The following is a 25630-nucleotide window of genomic DNA, read 5'->3' as shown; positions in this document are numbered from 1 at the left end:
GCAGCCCGGCCCAGCGTCCATCCGCAGCCCGGCCCAGCGTCCATCCGCAGCCCGGCCCAGCGTCCATCCGCAGCCCGGCCATTGCAGGCTGATTTAAAATTGGCGCCGATCTCCACTGACTGTGAGCGGAGGAGCGAGCGCCGCCGACATACACAAAGGATGTACTCAGCTAGGCTCGGCTCCTCTCGCAGTCCCTCACTATGATGGACATAACACAGGTCCAATGGTGGGACTGCGAGAGGAGCTGAAAGGAGCTGAGCAGCGCCCAGATACACATAGCTCAGTGTCCACCATGATGTGGGACCCACAAAAAAAGGAAACCACCCAGAGTCCAGCACCTCCTCCCGTTTGGATTCTATTGGTCAGCAGCTCAGACAGTTCTTACATAAAACAGGATTATAAATGAAGTAGAGAAGGAATCTAATCTCACCTACACCGGCCTCCCTCAGGGTCTGTCCACTGCACAGGATCAGCTTCTCATCGTCCTCCAGACCCACCACCAGCTCATTGGTCTGCAACAGAGACAATCACATCAACACCTCGGGAGAGTCACTCACAGCAGTGCTGAGCCAGCTTATTAAGGTGAAAAGGGGGGGGGGGGTGATAATATGTAAAATGTTGTATCCCATAGCAACAAACCAGACAGAACATGGATAATTCTGATTGGTTCTAGTGCGTCTCCCCTCCTGGGCTCTAGAATTAAGCCCCAGTGGGGGGTGAAATACGTCACAGAGAGGTGCTGGGTGGAGTGTCCACATTCATACTGGAACAATAAAGTTGGTTTGAAGCAGGGGTGTCAAACTCAACTTCATTGCGGGCATCAGCATTATGGTCGCCCTCAAAGGGTTCAGGTGCCCCCCCGCTGAGACCACAGCCTGTGGTATTGGAGGTGTTATGGAACTGGTGGTGGTACGGTACAGTATGGTATTGGGGGTGGAGGTACGGTATTGGAGGTGTGATAATGGAGGCAGAGGTACGATATTGGAGGCGGAGGTACGGTATTGGAGGCGGGGGTACGGTATTGGAGGCGGGGGTACGGTATTGGAGGCGGGGGTACGGTATTGGAGGCGGGGGTACGGTATTGGAGGCGGGGGTACGGTATTGGAGGCGGGGGTACGGTATTGGAGGCGGGGGTACGGTATTGGAGGCGGGGGTACGGTATTGGAGGCGGGGGTACGGTATTGGAGGCGGGGGTACGGTATTGGAGGCGGGGGTACGGTATTGGAGGCGGGGGTACGGTACTGGAGGCGGGGGTACGGTACTGGAGGCGGAGGTACGGTACTGGAGGCGGAGGTACGGTACTGGAGGCGGAGGTACGGTACTGGAGGCGGAGGTACGGTACTGGAGGCGGAGGTACGGTACTGGAGGCGGAGGTACGGTACTGGAGGCGGAGGTACGGTACTGGAGGCGGAGGTACGGTATTGGAGGCGGAGGTACGGTATTGGAGGCAGAACAGTATTGGAGGGCAATACGAGTAAACAAACACAAGTGACATGAGAAGACGAGGCTCCGGTTATGGGTGGAGTTTGTGCTGACCTTGGCTCCGTGTGCCTGATGGATGATCTTCATTGTATCTGCAAAAACACAAAACCAGAATCACTATTTACCTTCATGGGGCAGATCCCCCCCTCATGTCTACAGACCCTCCAGTCTCCAGGGCTGGCAGTATACTCATGTACAAGGATACAAACACATAAGTCGCTCTCCACTGTAGGTTTTAATTTTTTTATTTTGCTGAGCCGCAAAAAAAAGTGTTGGTACCAGATTAGGTCAGAGAGACATCTCTCCACCACCCATCAGGACTGGTCATAGAATCTCCACACCCATCTCAGAGACTCCGCCCTCTGAAGTCACAGAATCTCCACACCCATCTCAGAGACTCCGCCCTCTGAAGTCACAGAATCTCCGCACCCATCTCAGAGACTCCGCCCTCTGAAGTCACAGAATCTCCGCACCCATCTCAGAGACTCCGCCCTCTGAAGTCACAGAATCTCCGCACCCATCTCAGAGACTCCGCCCTCTGAAGTCACAGAATCTCCGCACCCATCTCAGAGACTCCGCCCTCTGAAGTCACAGAATCTCCGCACCCATCTCAGTGACTCCGCCCTCTGAAAATCACAGAATCTCCGCACCCATCTCAGAGACTCCGCCCTCTGAAGTCATAGAATCTCCGCACCCATCTCAGAGACTCCGCCCTCTGAAGTCACAGAATCTCCGCACCCATCTCAGAGACTCCGCCCTCTGAAGTCGTAGAATCTCCACACCCATCTCAGAGACTCCGCCCTCTGATGTCACAGAATCTCCGCACCCATCTCAGAGACTCCGCCCTCTGAAACTCCTCCCTCTGAAGTCATAGAATCTCCACACCCATCTCAGAGACTCCGCCCTCTGAAACTCCTCCCTCTGAAGTCATAGAATCTCCACACCCATCTCAGAGACTCCTCCCTCTGAAGTAGTAGAATCTCCACACCCATCTCAGAGACTCCGCCCTCTGAAGTCGCAGAATCTCCACACCCATCTCAGAGACTCCGCCCCCTGAAGTCGTAGAATCTCCACACCCATCTCAGAGACTCCGCCCTCTGAAGTCGTAGAATCTCCACACCCATCTCAGACAGGAAGTGAAGAGAATATCCCCCAATGGGGACAGCACAGCAGATTTGGAACCTGTGTCTTGTTTTTTTTTTTTATGTTTTCTGTGTCCCATGTGGGAACTTTTGTTGTCCATTTGATGGGTGTCATTAAAAACAGGAAGTGAGGGAAGCTCTGCTCTGAATAGAGGGCTGACAGGTTGACAACCCTTCTGGGATTTCTTGGCTTGGGTTGGACTTTAAAGTCAAATCCACAAACAGAAGAATCAGCACAAGGGACATAACTTACAGTCCTTATGATTTGTCCCTTCTCTACTAAAAAGAAGAGGAATCAGCACAAGGGACACATCCTACTGACTGAGTTCTGTCCCTTGTGCTGATTTTTCTGTGTTTTTTGGTTGCCCTTAAGCTTTAAGATAATGTAACAGTATGAGCGGGAGGAGTGAGACTACAATGTGCACAAAGCAGATTAGAGAGAGAGAAAAGTGACACATCCACAATGACCGGGGTCTCCATAGGTCCCCTCTGTGCTCAGCCTTCTATTGGAGGCCCGGGAGGGGGAGGAGGTACAATAATCCCGCAGGAGAACTCACCGTAGGCGTACTTCTTGAATGGAGGCGGCAATCCAACCCGCTCCGCCACATCTGAAAGGAAACCGGCGACACCATTACTACAGAGGATGGAGACCTCACCGGCTGCAGGTGAAGAGGACCGGTCATACACCCCTCCCCCCCCACCAATAGAGGGTGACCCCGGGCAGGACATAGGATGGAGTGAAGCCAGGGGACGGCCATGACACTTCTCTCACCTTTCTTTATATATTCTATGAATTCCTGCACCGCCTGATCCAAGTTCACTCCATGATAGACAACCGGACGGAAATTGCGATGCTCGAAGGATCGGACCAATCGCACCGTCACCGTCACATCCGGAGAGGACATCGGAGTCCGGGAAGAGGAATGGTGACAGATCTGTGCTGAGGAGAGATGGGGGAGGGGGTCAGAGACGACACAGTTGGCCTAAATAGTACAACGAGATTTTACTATTTTCACTATACAATCCATCTCTTGTACTTCATTGAGGGACACAGGACTTCAGACACTGTCGGGTTATACTGCCGCCTACAGGAGGATTTGGACATTGGCACACAAAGAAGCAACGACCAGCCTGAGTAACCCGGGGCCCTCCAGCTGTTGTGGAACTACATATCCCATGAGGCATTGCAAGGCTGGTGGTTACAATCACTCCCAGAGGCATGATGGGACTTGTAGTTCTGCAGCAGCTGGAGGGCCCCAGGTTGCTTCCCCCTGATCTATACAGAATGGGGGGAATCCCCTCCCCCCCCTGAGCGATTGTATTGTGACAGCGGGGAGACTTCCCGACCATCAGAATACACCGACATACAGCGACAGCCGACAGCGCTGATGGAGAGAACATTTTCCAGCAGGCTAGTTGTACACAAATCAATCAATAGATCAACTTCTGTACAACCAGCCTGCCCATACACGATCCTAAATGCCACCGCTCCCCGCTGAATTTTCATCCATGTATGGCCGCCTCCAGTCACCTACAATCCCACAGACCCACACCTCAGCCCAGTAAGGACTTACCGGAGAAAATTAAAGTCTTTAACCATTTGCCGACCAAAAGACGGCTACAGCGCGGTCAGCTAACTCCGGGAGGGTGTCTACTGACGTCCTCCCACAACCCCAACCCCACCCCCACCACACGTCCCAGGGAATATCGATCTGTGATGGCCCACAGCTGATCACATCTAGTGGTAAAGGGCCAATCACAGCTGATCACATCTAGTGGTAAAAGGGCCAATCACAGCAGATCACATCTAGTGGTAAAGGGCCAATCACAGCAGATCACATCTAGTGGTAAAAGGGCCAATCACAGCAGATCACATCTAGTGGTAAAAGGGCCAATCACAGCAGATCACATCTAGTGGTAAAGGGCCAATCACAGCAGATCACAACCTAAACAGACTTGCTGATTATCGGCAGTCCGTTCGTCACGCACCGTCAGAACATGAGGAGAGGAGAGCCAGTAACCAGCAATTCACACAGGGGACGTTTATACTGATAACCAGTGCAGCCCATCAGTGCAGCCCCATCGGCGCCCATCAATGCTGCCTATTAGTGCTGCCCCATTGGCGCCCATCAATCCAGCCCCATCAGCACCCATCAGTGCTGCCTATTAGTGCTACCTCATCAGTGCCCATCATTGCAACCCCATCAGCGCACATTAGTGCAGCCTCATCAGTACTGCCTATTAGTGCAGCCTCATTGGTACCCATCAGTGCTGCCTATTAGTGCAGCCTCATTGGTACCCATCAGTGCTGCCCCATCGGCACCCATCAGTGCTGCCCCATCAATACCCATCAGTGCAGACCCAATGTAGCCACATCGATACCCATCAGTGCTGCCCCATCAGCACCCATCAGTGATGCCTCATCAGTACCCGTCATTGCAGCCCCATCAGCACATATTAGTGTAGAGCCATTGGCACCCATGAGTGCTGCCTATTAGTGCTCCCTCATCTGCACCCATCAGTGAAGCCTCATCGGTACCCATCATTACAGCCCCTACAGCGCCCATCAATGTGGCCTCATCAGTGCACATCCGTGAAGGGGAAAATGACTTTACAAAATTTTATAACAGAAACAAATAAAAACATTGGTCTTTTTTTGTTTGTTTAGCAAAGAATTTGAAAAAAAAAAAGAAAAAAAAACAACAGCGATTAAATATCACCAAAACAAATCTCTATTTGTGTGGAAAACAAAAATCTGAAAAATGTCATATGGGTTCAGTGTAGAGTAATTGTCAGTCAAAGTGTGACAGCGCCCAGTATTGAAGGGGTTAAAGACTCTCCAATCATCTGCTGATGGGAACCTCAAACACAGAATCATCCCCCACACAGTGCCCAGTGAAGACAGGAGCTATCCTGTGATTGGTTCACAGATACAAAGCTGCCAACTGTTCAGGGGGTGTGATGGGTGTGTCCGAGGTCTCTGTGCCCCTATAGAGGGGAGACCGAGGGTCAGAAAGGTCATCGGGCCCTTATAGAAGCCTGGACAGGAAACAGAACCGATAGAGATCGATCCTCCGATTGTAAATGGGTGAGAACCGCAAATACCGGAACTACATCCCAGCACCGGAACCCAACAAGAGGCATTCCATCCCTCCATGTCTCCATCCATCCATCCCTCCATCCACCCATCCCTCCATGTCTCCATCCATCCATCCCTCCATGTCTCCATCCATCCATCCATCCCTCCAAGTCTCCATCCATCCATCCCTCCAAGTCTCCCTCCATCCAAGTCTCCCTCCATCCAAGCCCCCCCTCCATCCAAGCCTCCATCCATCCAAGCCTCCATCCATCCAAGCCTCCATCCATCCAATCCAAGCCCCCATCCATCCAATCCAAGCCCCCATCCATCCATCCATGTCTCCATCCATCCATCCCTCCATCCCTCCATGTCTCCATCCATCCATCCATCCATGTCTCCATCCATCCATCCCTCCATGTCTCCATCCATCCCTCCATGTCTCCATCCATCCATCCATGTCTCCATCCATCCATCCCTCCATGTCTCCATCCATCCATCCCTCCATGTCTCCATCCATCCATCCCTCCATGTCTCCATCCATCCAAGCCCCCATCCATCCATCCAAGCCCCCATCCATCCATCCAAGCCCCCATCCATGTCTCCATCCATCCCTCCAAGCCTCCCTCCATCCAAGCCCCCCTCCAAGCCTCCCTCCATCCAAGCCCCCATCCATCCAAGTCTCCCTCCATCCATCCAAGCCCCCATCCATCCAAGTCTCCCTCCATCCATCCAAGTCTCCCTCCATCCATCCAAGCCCCCATCCATCCAACTCTCCCTCCATCCATCCAAGCCCCCCTCCATCCAAACCCCCCTCCACCCAAGTCTACCTCCATCCAAGCCTCCCTCCATCCAAGCCTCCCTCCATCCAAGCCCCCATCCATCCATTCCTCCCTCCATCCAAGTCTCCATCCATCCTTCCAAGTCTCCATCCATCCTTCCAAGTCTCCATCCATCCTTCCAAGTCTCCATCCATCCCTCCATCCATCCCTCCATCCCTCCATTCATCCATCCAAGCCCCCATCCATCCATCCATTCCTCCCTCCATCCATGTCTCTATCCATCCCTCCAAGTCTCCCTCCATCCAAGTCTCCCTCCATCCCTCCATCAAAGTCTCCCTCCATCCCTCCATCCATCCCTCCATCCAAGCCCCCATCCAGCCATCCATTCCTCCCTCCATCCATGTCTCCATCCATCCAAACCCCCCTCCATCCAAACCCCCCTCCATCCAAACCCCCCTCCATCCATCCTTCCAAGTCTCCATCCATGTCTCCATCCATCCCTCCATCCAAGCCTCCATCCATCCAAGCCCCCATCCATTCATTCCTCCCTCCATCCATCCATCCAAGCCCCCATCCATCCATCCATTCCTCCCTCCATCCATGTCTCCATCCATCCTTCCAAGTCTCCATCCATCCAAGCCTCCATCCATCCAAGTCTCCATCCATCCAAGTCTCCATCCATCCAAGTCTCCATCCATCCAAGCCTCCATCCATCCAAGCCTCCATCCATCCAAGCCTCCATCCATCCAAGCCCCCATCCATCCCTCCATGCATCCATCCAAACCCCCCCTCCATCCAAACCCCCCCTCCATCCATCCAAGCCCCCATCCATCAAAGCCCCCATCCATCAAAACCCCCCTCCATCCAAGTCTCCCTCCATCCAAACCTCCCTCAATCCAAGCCTCCCTCCATCCAAGCCTCCATCCATCCATCCAAGCCCCCATCCATTCATCCAAGCCCCCATCCATTCATCCAAGCCCCCATCCATGTCTCCATCCATCCAAGCCCCTATCCATTCCTCCCTCTATCCATGTCTCCATCCATCCAAGCCTCCATCCATACAAGCCCCCATCCATCCATCCATTCCTCCCTCCATCCATCCATTCCTCCCTCCATCCATCCTTCCAAGTCTCCATCCTTCCAAGCCTCCATCCATCCAAGCCTCCATCCATCCAAGCCTCCATCCATCCAAGCCTCCATCCATCCAAGCCCCCCTCCATCCAACCAAGCCCCCCTCCATCCAAGTCTCCCTCCATCCAAGTCTCCCTCCATCCAAGTCTCCCTCCATCCAAGTCTCCCTCCATCCAAGTCTCCCTCCATCCAAGTCTCCCTCCATCCAAGCCTCCCTCCATCCAAGTCTCCCTCCATCCAAGCCTCCATCCATCCATCCAAGCCCCCATCCATCCATTCCTCCATCCATCCTTCCAAGTCTCCATCCAAGCCTCCATCCATCCATCCAAGCCTCCATCCATCCAAGCCTCCATCCATCCAAGCCTCCATCCATCCAAGCCTCCATCCATCCAAGCCTCCATCCAACCAAGCCCTCCTCCATCCAACCAAGCCCTCCTCCATCCAACCAAGCCCTCCTCCATCCAACCAAGCCCTCCTCCATCCAACCAAGCCCTCCTCCATCCAAACCCCCCTCCATCCAAACCCCCCTCCATCCAAACCCCCCTCCATCCAAACCCCCCTCCATCCAAACCCCCCTCCATCCATCCAAGCCTCCCTCCATCCAAGCCTCCCTCCATCCAAGCCCCCATCCATCCAAGCCCCCATCCATCCAAGCCCCCATCCATCCATCCATCCAAGCCATCCAAGCCCCCATCCATGTCTCCATCCATCCTTCCAAGTCTCCATCCATCCTTCCAAGTCTCCATCCATCCCTCCATCCATCCCTCCATCCATCCAAGCCTCCATCCATCCAAGCCTCCATCCATCCAAGCCTCCATCCATCCAAGCCTCCATCCAAACCCCCCCTCCATCCAAGTCTCCCTCCATCCATCCAAGTCTCCCTCCATCCATCCAAGTCTCCATCCATGTACACACACACATACCTGATATAATAGAAAACATAGAAATGATAAATTACCGGTCCTGAGTCTCTGAGTCCACAGTGATGTGATAGCGCAGAGACGGGGTGTTCAGTCTCCTGGTATTTGGGGGAAGTCCGGGAGATCCTAAATATAGATAGAGATTATCATACACAGACTGGCGGGATTATACACAGCGTTACCAAGGATACAAACTGCCACCAGTTCTGATGATGTCACATCACATGACCGATCAGACTGAATGGCTCCTGAACTCTGCTAGCTCAGTAGATCCATGTCCCCCCTCCCCCCGATATACACAGACCACATAGTGTATATTATATATATATATATATATAATGTGTATTTGTATACACTATGTGGTCTGTGTATATCGGGGGGAGGGGGGACATAGATCTACTGAGCTAGCAGAGTTCAGGAGCCATCCATCTATCTATATATATATATATATATATATATATATATATATATATATATATATATATAAATACATATATACATACACACACATACATCATCTATACATGACACACGCAGTATATACAAAATATACAGTATCTCACAAAAGTAAGTACACCCCTCAGTGACATTCCTTCTCTCTTGTCATGTGACAACACTGAAGAAATGACACTTGTCTACAATGTAAAGTAGTGAGTGTACAGCTTGTATAACAGTGAATATTTCCTGTCCCCTCAAAATAACAAAAGTCAGTACACCCCTAAGTAAAAATGTCCAAATTGGGCCCAATTAGCCATTTCCCTTCCCCGGTGTCATGTGACTCGTTAGTGTTACAAGGTCTCAGGTGTGAATGGGGAGCAGGTGTGTTAACCACTTGCCGACCGCCGCACGACGATATACGTCGGCAGAATGGCACGGGCAGGCATATGGGCGTATATATAAGTCCCTGCCTTCCCGCGGGTGGGGGGCCCGATCGGGCCCCCCCCCGGTGCCTGCGGCGGTCGGCATTCGTTCGGGAGCGATCCGGGATGAGGGGGCGGCCATTCATTCATGGCCACCCCCTCGCGATCACTCCCGACGAATAGAAATGCTCCATGACATCACTTCCTCTCCTCACAGGAGAGGAAGTGATGTATTCTCTCCTCCGTGTCGGTATTTTTCGTTCCGACACCGAGGAGAGAGGATCGGTGAGTTGCACCAACACAACACTACACAGTAGAACATGCCAGGCACACTCACACCCCCCCCTTTACCCCCCGATCACCCCCCCAATTACCCCTGCCCCCCCAGTCACAGTGACACCAATTGCATTTTTTATTTTTTTTTGCATTGGTGTCATTTGTGACTGTAATAACTGTTAGGGCAGTTAGGGTTAGCCCCCTTTAGTTCTAATGTACCCCCCTAACCCCCCCCAATAAAGGTTTAACCCCGTGATCACCCCCCGTCGCCAGTGTCACTAAGGCTGGGTTCACATTGCAGCGGGTTTATGAGAACGGATGTGATTCGCATCGCACTGCAGTGCAAATCACATCCGATCTCTGTGCGATTCGAGTTCAGCCATACAGATAGTATGGCTGAATTCGTGTCGCACCCGCCGCACCCGCCGCACCCGCCGCAAATTCGCACGGGACCCTTTTTTTGGTCCGCAGCAGAATCGGATCGCATGGGTGTTCACACCATGCGATCCGAGTTTGCAGATCGCACTGCGATATGCGAACTGATCTGGGGGTGTCATTAACATTTCACTGACACTCCCAGCAGTTCGCATAGGGCAGTGTGAACTGCCGCCGGGAGGCATGCGATGCGGGAACCCGCCGCGCATTCGTGGCGTTCCCGCATCGCTCCAGTGTGAACCCAGCCTAATAAGCGATCGTTTTTCTGATCGCTGTATTAGTGTCACAGGTGACGCTAGTTAGGCAGGTAGGTATTTAGGTTCGCCGCAGCTTTTTATAGCGCCAGGGACCCCCATATACTACCGCATAAAGCCCCCTGATTGCCCCCTAGTTAACCCTTTCACCAGTGATCACCATATAACGGTTACAGGTGACGCTGGTTGGTTAGTTATTTTTTTATAGTTTCAGGGCACCCGCCATTTATTACCTAGTCTCACTAGTGTACCCCTAAATTTAGGGGTGTCTACTTTCCAAAATGGGGTCATTTGGGGGGGGTTTGTGCCATCTTGGCATTTTACGGCCTTCAAAACTGTAACGCCCTTAGAAAGCCTGAAGGCGGTGCTTGGTTTTCGGGGCCCCGTACGCAGCTAGGCTCCCAAAAAGTCCCACATATGTGGTATCCCCATACTCAGGAGAAGCAGCAGAATTTATTTTGGGGTGTCATTTCACATATGCCCATAGCATGTGTGAGCAATATATCATTTAGTGACAACTTTGTGTAAAAAAAAAAAAAAAAAATTTTTTTTGTCATTATTCAATCGCTTGAGGCAAAAAAATAAAATATTCAATGGGCTCAACATGCCTCTTATCAATTTCCTTAGGGGGTCTACTTTCCAAAATGGGGTCATTTGGGGGGGTTTTGTACTGCCCTGCCATTTTAGCACCTCAAGAAATGAGATAGGCAGTCGTAAACTAAAAGCTGCGTAAATTCCAGAAAACGTACCTTAGTTTGTAGATGTGACAACTTTTGCGCAAACCAATAAATATACAATTATTGACTTTTTTTTTACCAAAGACATGTGGCTGAATACATTTTGGCCTAAATATATGACTAAAATTGAGTTTATTGGATTTTTCTAATAACAAAAAGTAGAAAATATCATTTTTTTTCAAAATTTGCGGTCTTTTTACGTTTATATCGCAAAAAATAAAAATCGCAGAGGCAATCAAATACCATCAAAAGAAAGCTCTATTTGTGGGAAGAAAAGGACGCAAATTTTGTTTGGGTACAACATTGCATGACCGCGCAATTACCAGTTAAAGCAGCGCAGTGCCAAATTGTAAAAAGACCTCTGGTCATTTACCAGCAAAATGGTCCGGTCTGAAAGTGGTTAAATTTGGTGTTATCGCTCTCACTCTCTCATACTGGTCACTGGAAGTACAACATGGCACCTCATGGCAAAAATTGTTGCTTTACATAAAGATGGCCTAGGTCAGTGATGGTGAACCTCGGCACCCCAGATGTTTTGGAACTACATTTCCCATGATGCTCAGGCACTCTGCAGTGTAGTTGAGCATCATGGGAAATGTAGTTCCAAAACATCTGGGGTGCCGAGGTTCACCATCACTGGCCTAGGCCAGGGCTCGACAAATCCCATGCGCCAGGTCGTCGTTGCGACTAGAAATTGTGCCCTGGCGCCTGGGTTTTTGTCACTGACAGGTGCCTCTGTTGCTCTGTGTCTGGTGCCTCCAGACAGAGCACTGTCTGGTAGTCGGGATGGAGCAGGAAGAGAGCAGCTCAGCAGCCTCTGACATCCTCCTCCCTTCTCCACACACTGTTGGCAGAGCAGCGCCGCAGTGTGTGAGAATGTGTTTAGAGAGGAGCTGTCAAAATTGAAGCTGACACAGCTTTCCAACACCAGCCAATGGGATGGGATCTGGGCGGGCAAATATGTGTATGTGGCCCCTCCCCTTTCTTAAGCAGCCCAATCATTGACTGGATAGCTGCTGGGTCCCGCCCACCCCCGGGTCCCGCCCACTTCTGACATCACGCTGAATGTGTCAGCTCCTCTCTCTCCATACAGTTTAACACAGTGCAGCACTGCAGGGAGCATTCAGTTTCACAGTTACACTATTGGCTGTGAAACCTGCCAGTGCTACCTGCCAGTGCCATCCAGTGCCACCTGCCAATACCAGTTAGTGTGCCATCCAGTGCCACCTGCCAGTGCCAACCAGTGCAATCCAGTGCCACTTGCCAATCAGTGCCAACCTGTGCCACGTGCCAACCAGTGCCACCTGCCAATGCCAGTTAATGCCACCTGCCAATGTCATCTGTCAGTGTCACCTGCCAATGCCAGTTATTGCCACCTGCCAATACCACCTGCCAGTGCCAATCAGTGCCACCTGCCAGTGTCAGTGCCAGTTAGTGGCACATGCCAATGCCACGTGCCAGTTAGTGACACTTGCCAGTGCAATCCAGTGCCAGTTAGTGCCATCTGCCAGTGCCACTTACCAATCTGTGCCACCCATTGCCACCTGCAATGCCAGTTAGTGCCATCTGTCAGTGCCACCTGCCCCTAGTGCCACCTGCCAGTGCCAATCAGTGCCATCCAGTGCCACCTGCCAGTGCCACGTGCCATCCAGCGCCACCTGCCAGTGCCAATTATCGCCACATGCCAATTAGTGCCACATGCCAATGCTATCTGCCAGTGCCATCCAGTGCCACCTGCCAGTTAGTGCCACTGGCCAGTTAGTGCCACCTGCCAGTGTAATCCAGTGCCACCTGCCAGTGCCACCCGCCAGTTAGTGCCACCTGCCAGTGCCAATCAGTACCACCTGCCAGTGCCAGTCAGTGCCACCTGCCAATGCCTGCCAGTGCCACCTATTACCACCTGCCAATTAGTGCCACCTGCCAGTGCCAAGCAGTGCAACCTGCCAGTGCAATCCAGTGCCGCTTGTCAATGCCAGTTAGTGCCACCTGCCAATGCTGCCCATCAGTGCCACCTGCCAGGTCCCATTAGTGGCACCTCAGTGCTGCCTATTGGTGTCCATCAATGCCACCTGCCAGTGCCCATCAGTTCCAACCTCAATGCCGCCCCTTCAGTGCCGTCTATCAAAGCACATCAGTGAAGGAGAAAAAAACTTATTTGCAAAAACTTATAACAAAACAAAAGTTGATTTTTTTTTTTTTAAATATTGCCTTTTTCTCTTGGCATCAGGCATGAGCAATTCTTATTGTCCGATGCCCCAGACATGGAGTTCTGGGCGCTGGGTAGAGGATTTAAATAACTGGCTCCTAGATTCTAAGCAAATTTGTCAAGCCCTGGCCTAGGCTATAAGAAGATTGCCAAGACCCTGAAACTGATCTGCAGCACGGTGGCCAAGACCATACAGCGGTATAACAGGACAGGTTCCCCTCAGAACAGGCCTCGCCATGGTCCACCAGAGAAGTTGAGGTCACGTGATCAGCGTCATATCCAGAGGTTGTCTTTGGGAAATAGACGTATGAGTGCTGCCAGCATTGCTGCAGAGGTTGTAGGGGTGGGGGGTCAGCCTGTCAGTGCTCAGACCATACGCCGCACACTGCATCAAATTGGTCTGCATGGCTGTCATCCCAGAAGGAAGCCTCTTCTAAAGATGATGCACAAGAAAGACCACAAACAGTTTTCTGAAGACAAGCAGACTAAGGAGATGGATTACTGGAACCATGTCCTGTGGTCTGATGAGACCAAGATAAAGGTATTTGGTGTCAGATGGTGACAAGCGTGTGTGGGGGCAACCAGGTGAGGAGGACAAAGACAAGTGTGTCTTGTCTACAGTCAGGCATGGTGGTGGGGGTGTCATGGTCTGGGGCTGCATGAGTGCTGCCGGCACTGGGGGGCTACAGATCATTGAGGGAACCATGAATGCCAACATGTACTGTGACATACTGAAGCAGAGCATGATCCCCTCCCTTCAGAGACTGGACCGCAGGGCAGTATTCCAACATGATAACCACCCCAAACACACCTCCAACACCACCACTGCCTTGCTATAGAAGCTGAGGGAAAAGGTGATGGACTGGCCAAGCATGTCTCCAGACCTAAACCCTATTGATCATCTGTGGGGGATCCTCAGAGGGAAGGTGGAGGAGGGGAAGGTCTCCAACATCCACCAGCTCCGTGATGTCATCATGGGGGAGGGGAAGAGGACAACCTGTGACAACCTGTGAAGCTCTGCTGACCTCCATGCCCAAGAGGGTGAAGGCAGTGCTGGAAAATAATGGCGGCCACACAAAATATTGACACTTTGGGCTCAATTTGGAGATTTTCACTTAGGGGTGTACTGACTTTTGTTGCCAGCGGTTTAGACATTAATGGCTGTGTGTTGAGTTATTTTGAGGGGACAGGAAATTTACACTGTTATACAAGCTGTACACTCACTACTTTACATTGTAGACAAGTGTCATTTCTTCAGTGTTGTCACATGAAAAGAGAGAAGGAATGTCACTGAGGGGTGTACTTACTTTTGTCTGTACACTGTATATACACATCTCTTCATACATCACACACACAGTATATCCATCACTCACGTGACACAGCGATCTCCTGTACGACTTCCGGGAAAGGACACTCTTCCTGTGATATCATTCAGTATAAGGGCGGGGTCAGTTGTTATGGTAACCGCCTGTTTCCCTGTGTTGGCCTGAGGAGCGCAAGGCTAAAGATAATGTCCCTAGAACTCAGCACAAAAATTGTCCCCAGATACGGGCGCCGCCATTTTTGCTATGACAGCCGCTGGTTGTCTATAATGATTGACCCTGCAGCCTGCGGAGGAGGAGTCCGGGATGTCTCCACACAGGCGGCCATTGTGAAGCCACATAGAAAGAAATCTTTACAAAGGGGTAAGTGAGTGTAATAAGAGGTGAAGGGTGGCTGAGCCCCACCCATAACTGTTAGTTACACTTTATTATTCTGTGGATGTGTTTTGTACATTTTTCTGTAATTTTATGTTTAATTCCTTCCCCTTCAGTCTCCCACAGGTGGAGCGGCTCCTCCCCCTTCAGTTCTGCACAGGTGTAGCGGCTCCTCCCCTTCAGTCTCGCACAGGTGTAGCGGCTCCTCCCCCTTCAGTCTCGCACAGGTGTAGCGGCTCCTCCCCCTTCAGTCTCGCACAGGTGTAGAGGCTCCTCTCCTTCAGTCTCGCACAGGTGTAGCGGCTCCTCCCCTTCAGTCTCGCACAGGTGTAGCGGCTCCTCCCCCTTCAGTCTCGCACAGGTGTAGAGGCTCCTCTCCTTCAGTCTCGCCCAGGTGTAGCGGCTCCTCCCCTTCAGTTCTGCACAGGTGTAGCGGCTCCTCCCCCTTCAGTCTCGCACAGGTGTAGCGGCTCCTCCCCCTTCAGTCTCGCACAGGTGTAGCGGCTCTTCCCCTTCAGTCTCGCACAGGTGTAGAGGCTCCTCCCCTTCAGTCTCGCACAGGTGTAGCGGCTCTTCCCCTTCAGTCTCGCACAGGTGTAGCGGCTCTTCCCCTTCAGTTCTGCACAGGTGTAGCGGCTCCTCCCCTTCAGTCTCGCACAGGTGTAGCGGCTCCTCCCCTTCAGTCTCGCACAGGTGTAGCGGCTCCTCCCCCTTCAGTTCTGCACAGGTGTAGCGGCTCCTCCCCTTCAGTCTCGCACAGGTGTAGCGGCTCCTCCCCTTCAGTCTCGCACAGGTGTAGCGGCTCCTCCCCTTCAGTCTCGCACAGGTGTAGCGGCTCCTCCCCTTCAGTCTCGCACAGGTGTAGCGGCTCCTCCCCTTCAGTCTCGCACAGGTGTAGCGGCTCTTCCCCTTCAGTCTCGCACAGGTGTAGCGGCTCTTCCCCTTCAGTTCTGCACAGGTGTAGCGGCTCCTCCCCTTCAGTCTCGCACAGGTGTAGCGGCTCCTCCCCTTCAGTCTCGCACAGGTGTAGCGGCTCCTCCCCTTCAGTCTCGCACAGGTGTAGCGGCTCCTCCCCCTTCAGTCTCGCACAGGTGTAGCGGCTCTTCCCCTTCAGTCTCGCACAGGTGTAGCGGCTCTTCCCCTTCAGTCTCGCACAGGTGTAGAGGCTCCTCCCCTTCAGTCTCGCACAGGTGTAGCGGCTCCTCCCCTTCAGTTCTGCACAGGTGTAGCGGCTCCTCCCCTTCAGTCTCGCACAGGTGTAGCGGCTCTTCCCCTTCAGTCTCGCACAGGTGTAGCGGCTCCTCCCCTTCAGTTCTGCACAGGTGTAGCGGCTCCTCCCCCTTCAGTCTCGCACAGGTGTAGCGGCTCTTCCCCTTCAGTCTCGCACAGGTGTAGCGGCTCTTCCCCTTCAGTCTCGCACAGGTGTAGAGGCTCCTCCCCTTCAGTCTCGCACAGGTGTAGCGGCTCCTCCCCTTCAGTTCTGCACAGGTGTAGCGGCTCCTCCCCTTCAGTCTCGCACAGGTGTAGCGGCTCCTCCCCTTCAGTCTCGCACAGGTGTAGCGGCTCCTCCCCTTCAGTCTTGCACAGGTGTAGCGGCTCCTCCCTCTTCAGTCTCGCACAGGTGTAGCGGCTCCTCCCCCTTCATTCTTGCACAGGTGTAGCGGCTCCTCCCCTTCAGTCTCGCGCAGGTGTAGCGGCTCCTCCCTCTTCAGTCTCGCACAGGTGTAGCGGCTCCTCCCCCTTCATTCTTGCACAGGTGTAGCGGCTCCTCCCTCTTCAGTCTCGCACAGGTGTAGCGGCTCCTCCCCCTTCGTTCTTGCACAGGTGTAGCGGCTCCTCCCCTTCATTCTTGCACAGGTGTAGCGGCTCCTCCCCTTCATTCTTGCACAGGTGTAGCGGCTCCTCTCCTGAACTAAAACCTCTTCCTCTGATGTCGCTGCACACGGTGAGCTTCTCACAATGTACATTACAAGCTGCAAGTTAAATTGGGCCCCCGCCTCATTTTCTGACCGAAGGACGTCCAGCATCATCTAGTTCTTTTCTCCACAGCCTGACTGTCCCTAGCCCCGCCCTTTTCATTCATGGGAGACTCAGCATTACATGTGGGCGTTACCTATACAAATACAGCCTGCCGAGCACCACCCACTCCTCCGGACTGACTCCACCCATCAAGGCTTTCTGCTATTTACAGAACTCCTCCCACTGCTTTCATCCGGACTGAGGCAGGGGGCTGGGACGTTATCAGGAAGATATGTACTGCCCCCTGTCAGCCCCTCCCACCGGCCATGATCTGCCCCCTGTCAGCCCCTCCCACCGGCCATGATCTGCCCCCTGCCGGCCCCTCCCACAAACCATGATTTGCCCCCTGCCGGCCCCTCCCACCAGCCATGATCTGCCCCCTGCCGGCCCCTCCCACAAACCATGATCTGCCCCCCTGCCGGCCCCTCCCACCAGCCATGATCTGCCCCCTGCCAGCCCCTCCCACCAGCCATGATCTGCCCCCTGCCAGCCCCTCCCACCAGCCATGATCTGCCCCCTGCCGGCCCCTCCCACAAACCATGATCTGCCCCCCTGCCGGCCCCTCCCACCAGCCATGATCTGCCCCCTGCCAGCCCCGCCCACCAGCCATGATCTGCCCCCTGCCAGCCCCTCCCACCAGCCATGATCTGCCCCCTGCAGGCCCCTCCCACCAGCCATGATCTGCCCCCTGCAGGCCCCTCCCACCAGCCATGATCTGCCCCCCTGCAGGCCCCTCCCACCAGCCATGATCTGCCCCCTGCAGGCCCCTCCCACCAGCCTTGATCTGCCCCCCCTGCCGGCCCCTCCCACCAGCCATGATCTGCCCCCTGCCGGCCCCTCCCACCAGCTATGATCGGCTCCCTGCCGGCCCCTCCCACCAGCCATGATCTGCCCCCCTGCTGGCCCCTCCCACCAGCCATGATCTGCCCCCTGCCGGCCCCTCCCACCAGCTATGATCGGCTCTCTGCCGGCCCCTCCCACCAGCCATGATCTGCCCCCCCTGCCAGCCCCTCCCACCAGCCATGATCTGCCCCCTGCCGGCCCCTCCCACCTGCCATGATCTGCCTGCATTGCATAGAGAAGCGCAGAGACCCGGTAATGACATCATTGGGTGTAAATGTAGATCTGTGGAAAGGAGGGGGGTGTAGATGGGGGAGGGGATGTAGATGGGGGGTGTACATGGAGGGGGGGGGGACGATATACCATCTCTGGCACACATGGACGGCATCCAGTCCCTCTACAGACACCATTGAGAAATCACAGACCGCATTTCATCACCTCCCTCCATATTTCCCAACTCCCCACCCCTCCCCCGCCGTGTCCCCATCACCACTTCCTCCCCTGTGACACCGATCCTGTGAGACGCGATGACTCCATATTACACTTTATACTGTGGGGTGGGGGAGGGGTGACCCCTGTCATGTGATGTCCTGCACGGTGGGCGGTCCGCTCCCAATAAATTACCATCCATGGAATTGGGGGGAACCCCAGGGGATCACCCCAAATTTACCCCCCAGCCTCCATTTATGGGTAGACTGCAGTCCACATGGAAACATGCTTGTGTCACCACAAGGAGATTTTCCCTCACTTCCTGTCCCGTGACAACCCCATAAGAAAAGGGGAAGAGTTGTCACCAGCTCAGGAATGCAGCACAGCACAGGACAATGCAGCACAGCACAGGACAATGCAGCACAGGACAGGACAGGACAATGCAGCACAGGACAATGCAGCACAGCACAGGACAGGACAATGCAGGACAGGACAGGACAATGCAGCGCAGCACAGCACAGGACAATGCAGCACAGGACAATGCAGCACAGCACATGACAATGCAGCACAGCACAGGACAATGCAGCACAGCACAGGACAATGCAGCACAGCACATGACAATGCAGCACAGCACATGACAATGCAGCACAGCACAGGACAATGCAGCACAGCACAGGACAATGCAGCGCAGCACAGGACAATGCAGTGCAGCACAGCACAGGACAATGCAGCGCAGCACAGGACAGGACAATGCAGCACAGCACAGGACAATGCAGCACAGGACAATGCAGCACAGGACAATGCAGCACAGCACATGACAATGCAGCACAGGACAATGCAGCACAGCACAGGACAATGCAGTGCAGCACAGGACAATGCAGTGCAGCACAGGACAATGCAGCACAGCACAGGACAATGCAGCGCAGCACAGGACAATGCAGCGCAGCACAGGACAATGCAGCGCAGCACAGGACAATGCAGCACAGGACAGGACAATGCAGTGCAGCACAGGACAATGCAGCGCAGCACAGGACAATGCAGCGCAGGACAGGACAATGCAGCGCAGCACAGGACAATGCAGCGCAGCACAGGACAATGCAGCGCAGCACAGGACAATGCAGCGCAGCACAGGACAATGCAGCGCAGGACAGGACAATGCAGCGCAGGACAGGACAATGCAGTGCAGCACAGGACAATGCAGCACAGGACAATGCAGCACAGCACAGGACAATGCAGCACAGGACAATGAGCGCAGCACAGGACAGGACAATGCAGGACAGGACAATGCAGCACAGCACAGGACAATGCAGCCCAGCACAGGACAATGCAGCACAGCACAGGACAATGCAGCACAGGACAATGAGCGCAGCACAGGACAGGACAATGCAGGACAGGACAATGCAGCACAGCACAGGACAATGCAGCCCAGCACAGGACAATGCAGCACAGGACAGGACAATGCAGCGCAGGACAATGCAGCACAGCACATGACAATGCAGCACAGCACAGGACAATGCAGTGCAGCACAGGACAATGCAGCACAGGACAATGCAGCACAGGACAGGACAATGCAGTGCAGCACAGGACAATGCAGCACAGGACAGGACAATGCAGCACAGGACAATGCAGCACAGGACAGGACAATGCAGCGCAGGACAGGACAATGCAGCGCAGGACAGGACAATGCAGCACAGGACAGGACAATGCAGCGCAGCACAGGACAATGCAGCGCAGCACAGGACAATGCAGCACAGGACAATGCAGCACAGCACAGGACAATGCAGCACAGGACAATGAGCGCAGCACAGGACAGGACAATGCAGGACAGGACAATGCAGCACAGCACAGGACAATGCAGCCCAGCACAGGACAATGCAGCACAGGACAGGACAATGCAGCACAGCACAGGACAATGCAGCGCAGGACAGGACAATGCAGCGCAGGACAGGACAATGCAGCGCAGCACAGGACAATGCAGCGCAGCACAGGACAATGCAGCACAGGACAATGCAGCACAGGACAATGCAGCACAGGACAATGAGCGCAGCACAGGACAGGACAATGCAGGACAGGACAATGCAGCACAGCACAGGACAATGCAGCCCAGCACAGGACAATGCAGCACAGGACAGGACAATGCAGCACAGCACAGGACAATGCAGCACAGGACAATGAGCGCAGCACAGGACAGGACAATGCAGGACAGGACAATGCAGCACAGCACAGGACAATGCAGCCCAGCACAGGACAATGCAGCACAGGACAGGACAATGCAGCGCAGGACAATGCAGCACAGCACATGACAATGCAGCACAGCACAGGACAATGCAGTGCAGCACAGGACAATGCAGCACAGGACAATGCAGCACAGGACAGGACAATGCAGTGCAGCACAGGACAATGCAGCACAGGACAGGACAATGCAGCACAGGACAATGCAGCACAGGACAGGACAATGCAGCGCAGCACAGGACAATGCAGCGCAGGACAGGACAATGCAGCACAGGACAGGACAATGCAGCGCAGCACAGGACAATGCAGCGCAGCACAGGACAATGCAGCACAGGACAATGCAGCACAGCACAGGACAATGCAGCACAGGACAATGAGCGCAGCACAGGACAGGACAATGCAGGACAGGACAATGCAGCACAGCACAGGACAATGCAGCCCAGCACAGGACAATGCAGCACAGGACAGGACAATGCAGCACAGCACAGGACAATGCAGCACAGGACAATGAGCGCAGCACAGGACAGGACAATGCAGGACAGGACAATGCAGCACAGCACAGGACAATGCAGCCCAGCACAGGACAATGCAGCACAGGACAGGACAATGCAGCGCAGGACAATGCAGCACAGCACATGACAATGCAGCACAGCACAGGACAATGCAGTGCAGCACAGGACAATGCAGCACAGGACAATGCAGCACAGGACAGGACAATGCAGTGCAGCACAGGACAATGCAGCACAGGACAGGACAATGCAGCACAGGACAATGCAGCACAGGACAGGACAATGCAGCGCAGCACAGGACAATGCAGCGCAGGACAGGACAATGCAGCACAGGACAGGACAATGCAGCGCAGCACAGGACAATGCAGCGCAGCACAGGACAATGCAGCACAGGACAATGCAGCACAGCACAGGACAATGCAGCACAGGACAATGAGCGCAGCACAGGACAGGACAATGCAGGACAGGACAATGCAGCACAGCACAGGACAATGAGCGCAGCACAGGACAGGACAATGCAGGACAGGACAATGCAGCAAAGCACAGGACAGGACAATGCAGTGCAGCACAGGACAATGCAGCACAGGACAATGCAGTGCAGCACAGGACATGACAGGACAATGCAGTGCAGCACAAGACAATACAGGACAGGACAATGCAGGACAGGACAGGACAATGCAGCGCAGCACAGCACATGACAATGCAGCCCAGCACAAGACAAGACAATACAGGACAGGACAGGACAATGCAGGACAGGACAGGACAATGCAGGACAGGACAATGCAGCACAGCACAGGACAATGCAGGACAGGACAGGACAATGCAGCACAGCACAGGACAATGCAGGACAGGACAATGCAGCGCAGCACAGCACAGGACAATGCAGCACAGCACAGGACAATGCAGTGCAGCACAGGACAATGCAGTGCAGCACAGGACAATGCAGAACAGCCCAGGACAGGACAGGACAGTGTGGCCTTCATACACGGAGTTTATGTGGCTTCCAACAGAAATCCAGAAGATGGGAGGCTGATTCCTCACTGATATGTGGGATGGGGGAGGATGAGCGAGGAGCTGGTCAGACTCCGGGGCTGCAGGTAACAATAGAAGAGGACAGTAATGTGTAATCCCCTCTATATACAGTGTCTTGAAAAAGTATTCATACCCCTTAAAATGTTCCACATTTTGTACCAAAAACGAGAATGTATTTGTATTAATATTATTTATTTGTTAGTTTCCCCCACACACAGCGATTTACTTTTAGACCATTTTTGGTCTCCTCTGACCAGATCACCTTCTTCACATGTTTGCTGCCCCTCCCCCACATGACTTCTCACAAACTACAAACAGGACTTCTTTGGGTGACGGGTCACAAGGAATTGGGTGAGGGGGTCACGAGGATTTGGTTGATGGGGTCACATTGGAATGGGGTGAGGGGGTCACGGTGGAATGGGGTGAGGGGGTCATGAGGAATTGGGTGGTGACGGGTTATCTGGTGTGAAGTAGATCAGAGTCCAATTTATATCTGCAGATAACTCTGCACACTGATTGGTGACGGGGATGGGGGGGGGGGGGGGGTAAAGTCCGGGGGGAGGGGGTGACACAGTGACGGTGCTGATGAAATCGCACTTTGTGGCAGATAAGATGGGTGTGGCCAGACAAATCATCGCTGTCACCTTTATGTCAGACAACAAGGAAGTTCTAGAAATAGAACATCGCCACAATGTGTCATTAATGTGTAATTATATATACAGTGCCTGGAGAAAGTATTCATACCCCTTGAATTCAATGATACATCTTGTCATGTTACACCCAAAACCATAAATGTATTTATTGGGATTTTATGTGATGGACCAACACAAAGTGACACATAATTGTGAAGTGGAAGAAAATGATAAATGATACAAATAAATATATGAAAAGTGTGGGGGGTGTAGAGAATTGTAGGTGGAATTTGGGGTGGTAATGTAGCCAATCAGAGGCCTCCTCTTACCTTCTCCACTGTACAGTTAGACTAAAAGCTGAAATGTGATTGGATGTTATGGAAGAGCTCCCTGTGCTCCTCATTACCCCCCACTCCTCCTCATTGCCCCTCACTCCTCCTCATTGCCCCTCATTGCCCCTCACTCCTCCTCATTGCCCCTCATTCCTCCTCATTGCCCCTCACTCCTCCTCATTGCCCCTCACTCCTCCTCATTGCCCCTCACTCCTCCTCATTGGCCCTCACTCCTCCTCATTGCCCCTCATTCCTCCTCATTGCCCCTCACTCCTCCTCATTGGCCCTCATTCCTCCTCATTGACCCTCACTCCTCCTCATTGCCCCTCATTCCTCCTCATTGCCCCTCACTCCTCCTCATTGCCCCTCACTCCTCCTCATTGCCCCTCACTCCTCCTCATTGCCCCTCATTCCTCCTCATTGCCCCTCACTCCTCCTCATTGCCCCTCACTCCTCCTCATTGCCCCTCATTCCTCCTCATTGCCTCTCACTCCTCCTCATTGCCCCTCACTCCTCTTCATTGCCCCTCACTCCTCCTCATTGCCCCTCATTCCTCCTCATTGCCTCTCACTCCTCATTGCCCCTCACTCCTCCTCATTGCCCCTCATTCCTCCTCATTGACCCTCACTCCTCCTCATTGCCCCTCATTCCTCCTCATTGCCCCTCACTCCTCCTCATTGCCCCTCACTCTCCTCATTGCCCCTCATTCCTCCTCATTGCCCCTCACTCCTCCTCATTGCCCCTCATTCCTCCTCATTGCCCCTCATTCCTTCTCATTGCCCCTCATTCCTCCTCATTGCCTCTCACTCCTCCTCATTGCCCCTCACTCCTCCTCATTGACCCTCACTCCTCCTCATTGACCCTCACTCCTCCTCATTGCCCCTCACTCCTCCTCATTGCCCCTCATTCCTCCTCATTGCCCCTCACTCCTCCTCATTGCCCCTCACTCCTCCTCATTGCCTCTCACTCCTCCTCATTGCCCCTCACTCCTTCTCATTGCCCCTCACTTCTCCTCATTGCCCCTCACTCCTCCTCCATGCCCCTCACTCCTCCTCATTGCTCCTCGTGTTGATCTGATCTATAGAGTTGTATATAAAATTCTCCCGGTGCTGAACATTTCATTCTATTTCTAAATTTTTGCATTTTTTCAATTTTAAAATCCAATATAAGGGAAAAGTTGTGGTTAAAAAAAAAAAGCTCTTGTGGATTTAATGTACTTTTTTTGTTGGGGGGGGGGGGGTTATTTCCCCATTAAGAGGGTGTGTCGGGGGCGTGTCCTATGCCTGCATACATTTGCTGGTAGGTGTCCCTCATTACCATTGGAGAATGTTGGGAGGTGTGTATATGGGGTCCAAATAAGTGATGTCCTCCACCCCACACACCTCTGATAGTCTCATGTTGCAGGTGGTGGTAGGGAAGGGGGAGGGGGTGTAGGAAGCACACAGAGTTTAGGAGGGTGTCAGGAAGCACAGTCATTGATGGAGGGATGTAGAAATCGTACAGAGCTCCCATAGCGGAATCATTGCCAGCCTCCATGGTGACAGAGACATCCTAGGTGAAGGAACTGACGTGTGTGGTCGGAGTTCCAGGGGGAAGGTCATCCGTGCGGCACACACTGCGCTCTTCTCTGCCACACACAAGATGGCCGCCCAGTCACGTGCTCCGGGGGGCTGTCGCTGATTGGGCGAGGAGCGATGAGATGAGGGGGCGGGGCAGAGGACAGAGAAAGAGAGAAAAGTGCGGCACTACATGTGCGCAGAGCGAGAGGAGCACCCAGAGCGGCAACATGTCACAGGTACCCCGCACCCATCATCACCCTATAGCTACACACTCCACCCCCATCACCTACATGTCACAGGTACCCCGCACCCATCATCACCCCCCATCAACATGTCACAGGTACCCCGCACCCATCATCACCCCCTATATATACACACACACTCCACCCCACATGTCACAGGTACCCCGCACCCCCACCACCCTATATATACACACCCATATATACTCCCCCCCCCTCATCACCGTGTCACAGGTACCCGCACCATATATATACATTCACCCATATACTCCACCCTCATGTTACAGCTCCAACATGTCACAGGTACCCCTCACCCATCACCATCACTACATACACTCCACCCTCATCATCACCATGTCACAGGTACCCCACACCCCCCAAACTATATATATATATATATATATATACCTCATCCTATAACCTGCACCATGTCTGTGTATATAATATAAATATATATATTCTGTATTTAGCACTCCTGTGTATTATCTGTACTCTTCTCCTGTATTCAGGGTGATGTGATGTCATCACTCTGTATTGTCTGTATGGAGATCCCTCCCCCCATCATATGCTGTATATAGAGGGGTGGAGCTCTATGTATTGTCTCCAGACTCCGCCCCCTGTACCTGGGGATTATTATTGGCACTCCTATATATTCTACATTCATATCGGGGTGCTGTACACCTCCTGGAATCCTAATTGGCTGATATAAAGCTCCTTCCACCCTGCTATTGGCTGCATGGTGAATCTGTATTCAGCAGAAGTGATTGGTGTTCTCTGGGTGGGGCGGAGCTTACTATGTGACATGACAT

At 53.2% G+C, this 25630-nt stretch overlaps 1 protein-coding gene across 1 annotated transcript; it reads right to left on the bottom strand.

Moving 5' to 3' along the window:
• Positions 1-362: 362 nt before the first annotated feature.
• On the bottom strand, positions 363-14760 carry CUNH2orf76 (chromosome unknown C2orf76 homolog). Its single transcript, XM_077450210.1, has 6 exons — positions 14675-14760; positions 8572-8659; positions 3397-3559; positions 3182-3232; positions 1537-1574; positions 363-512 (listed from the first exon to the last, which is right to left on the bottom strand). Exons 3-6 carry the CDS (start codon positions 3527-3529, stop codon positions 363-365), a joined length of 372 nt encoding a protein of 123 aa, XP_077306336.1. The 5' UTR covers positions 3530-3559; positions 8572-8659; positions 14675-14760.
• Positions 14761-25630: the final 10870 nt, after the last annotated feature.

Source organism: Lithobates pipiens, unplaced genomic scaffold, assembly GCF_037356315.1.
Source record: "Lithobates pipiens isolate NorthernLeopardFrog02 unplaced genomic scaffold, aLitPip1_a1.2 Scaffold_22, whole genome shotgun sequence".
Taxonomy (NCBI): domain Eukaryota; kingdom Metazoa; phylum Chordata; class Amphibia; order Anura; family Ranidae; genus Lithobates; species Lithobates pipiens.
The sequence above is the reverse complement of the archived record's forward strand: the minus strand, read 5'-3'. Positions and strand labels throughout refer to the sequence as shown.

What these genes read in the sequence shown, in the direction of transcription:
- CUNH2orf76 (XM_077450210.1), bottom strand. Translation starts at nt 3,529, where the DNA reads ATGTCCTCTCCGGATGTGACGGTGACGGTGCGATTGGTCCGATCCTTC. An exon ending in ATTCAAGAAGTACGCCTACG is followed by an intron (nt 1,575 to 3,181) that starts GTGAGTTCTCCT and finishes GTGTTTTTGCAG; the next exon opens with ATACAATGAAGATCATCCAT. An exon ending in ATCAGGCACACGGAGCCAAG is followed by an intron (nt 513 to 1,536) that starts GTCAGCACAAAC and finishes TCTCTGTTGCAG; the next exon opens with ACCAATGAGCTGGTGGTGGG.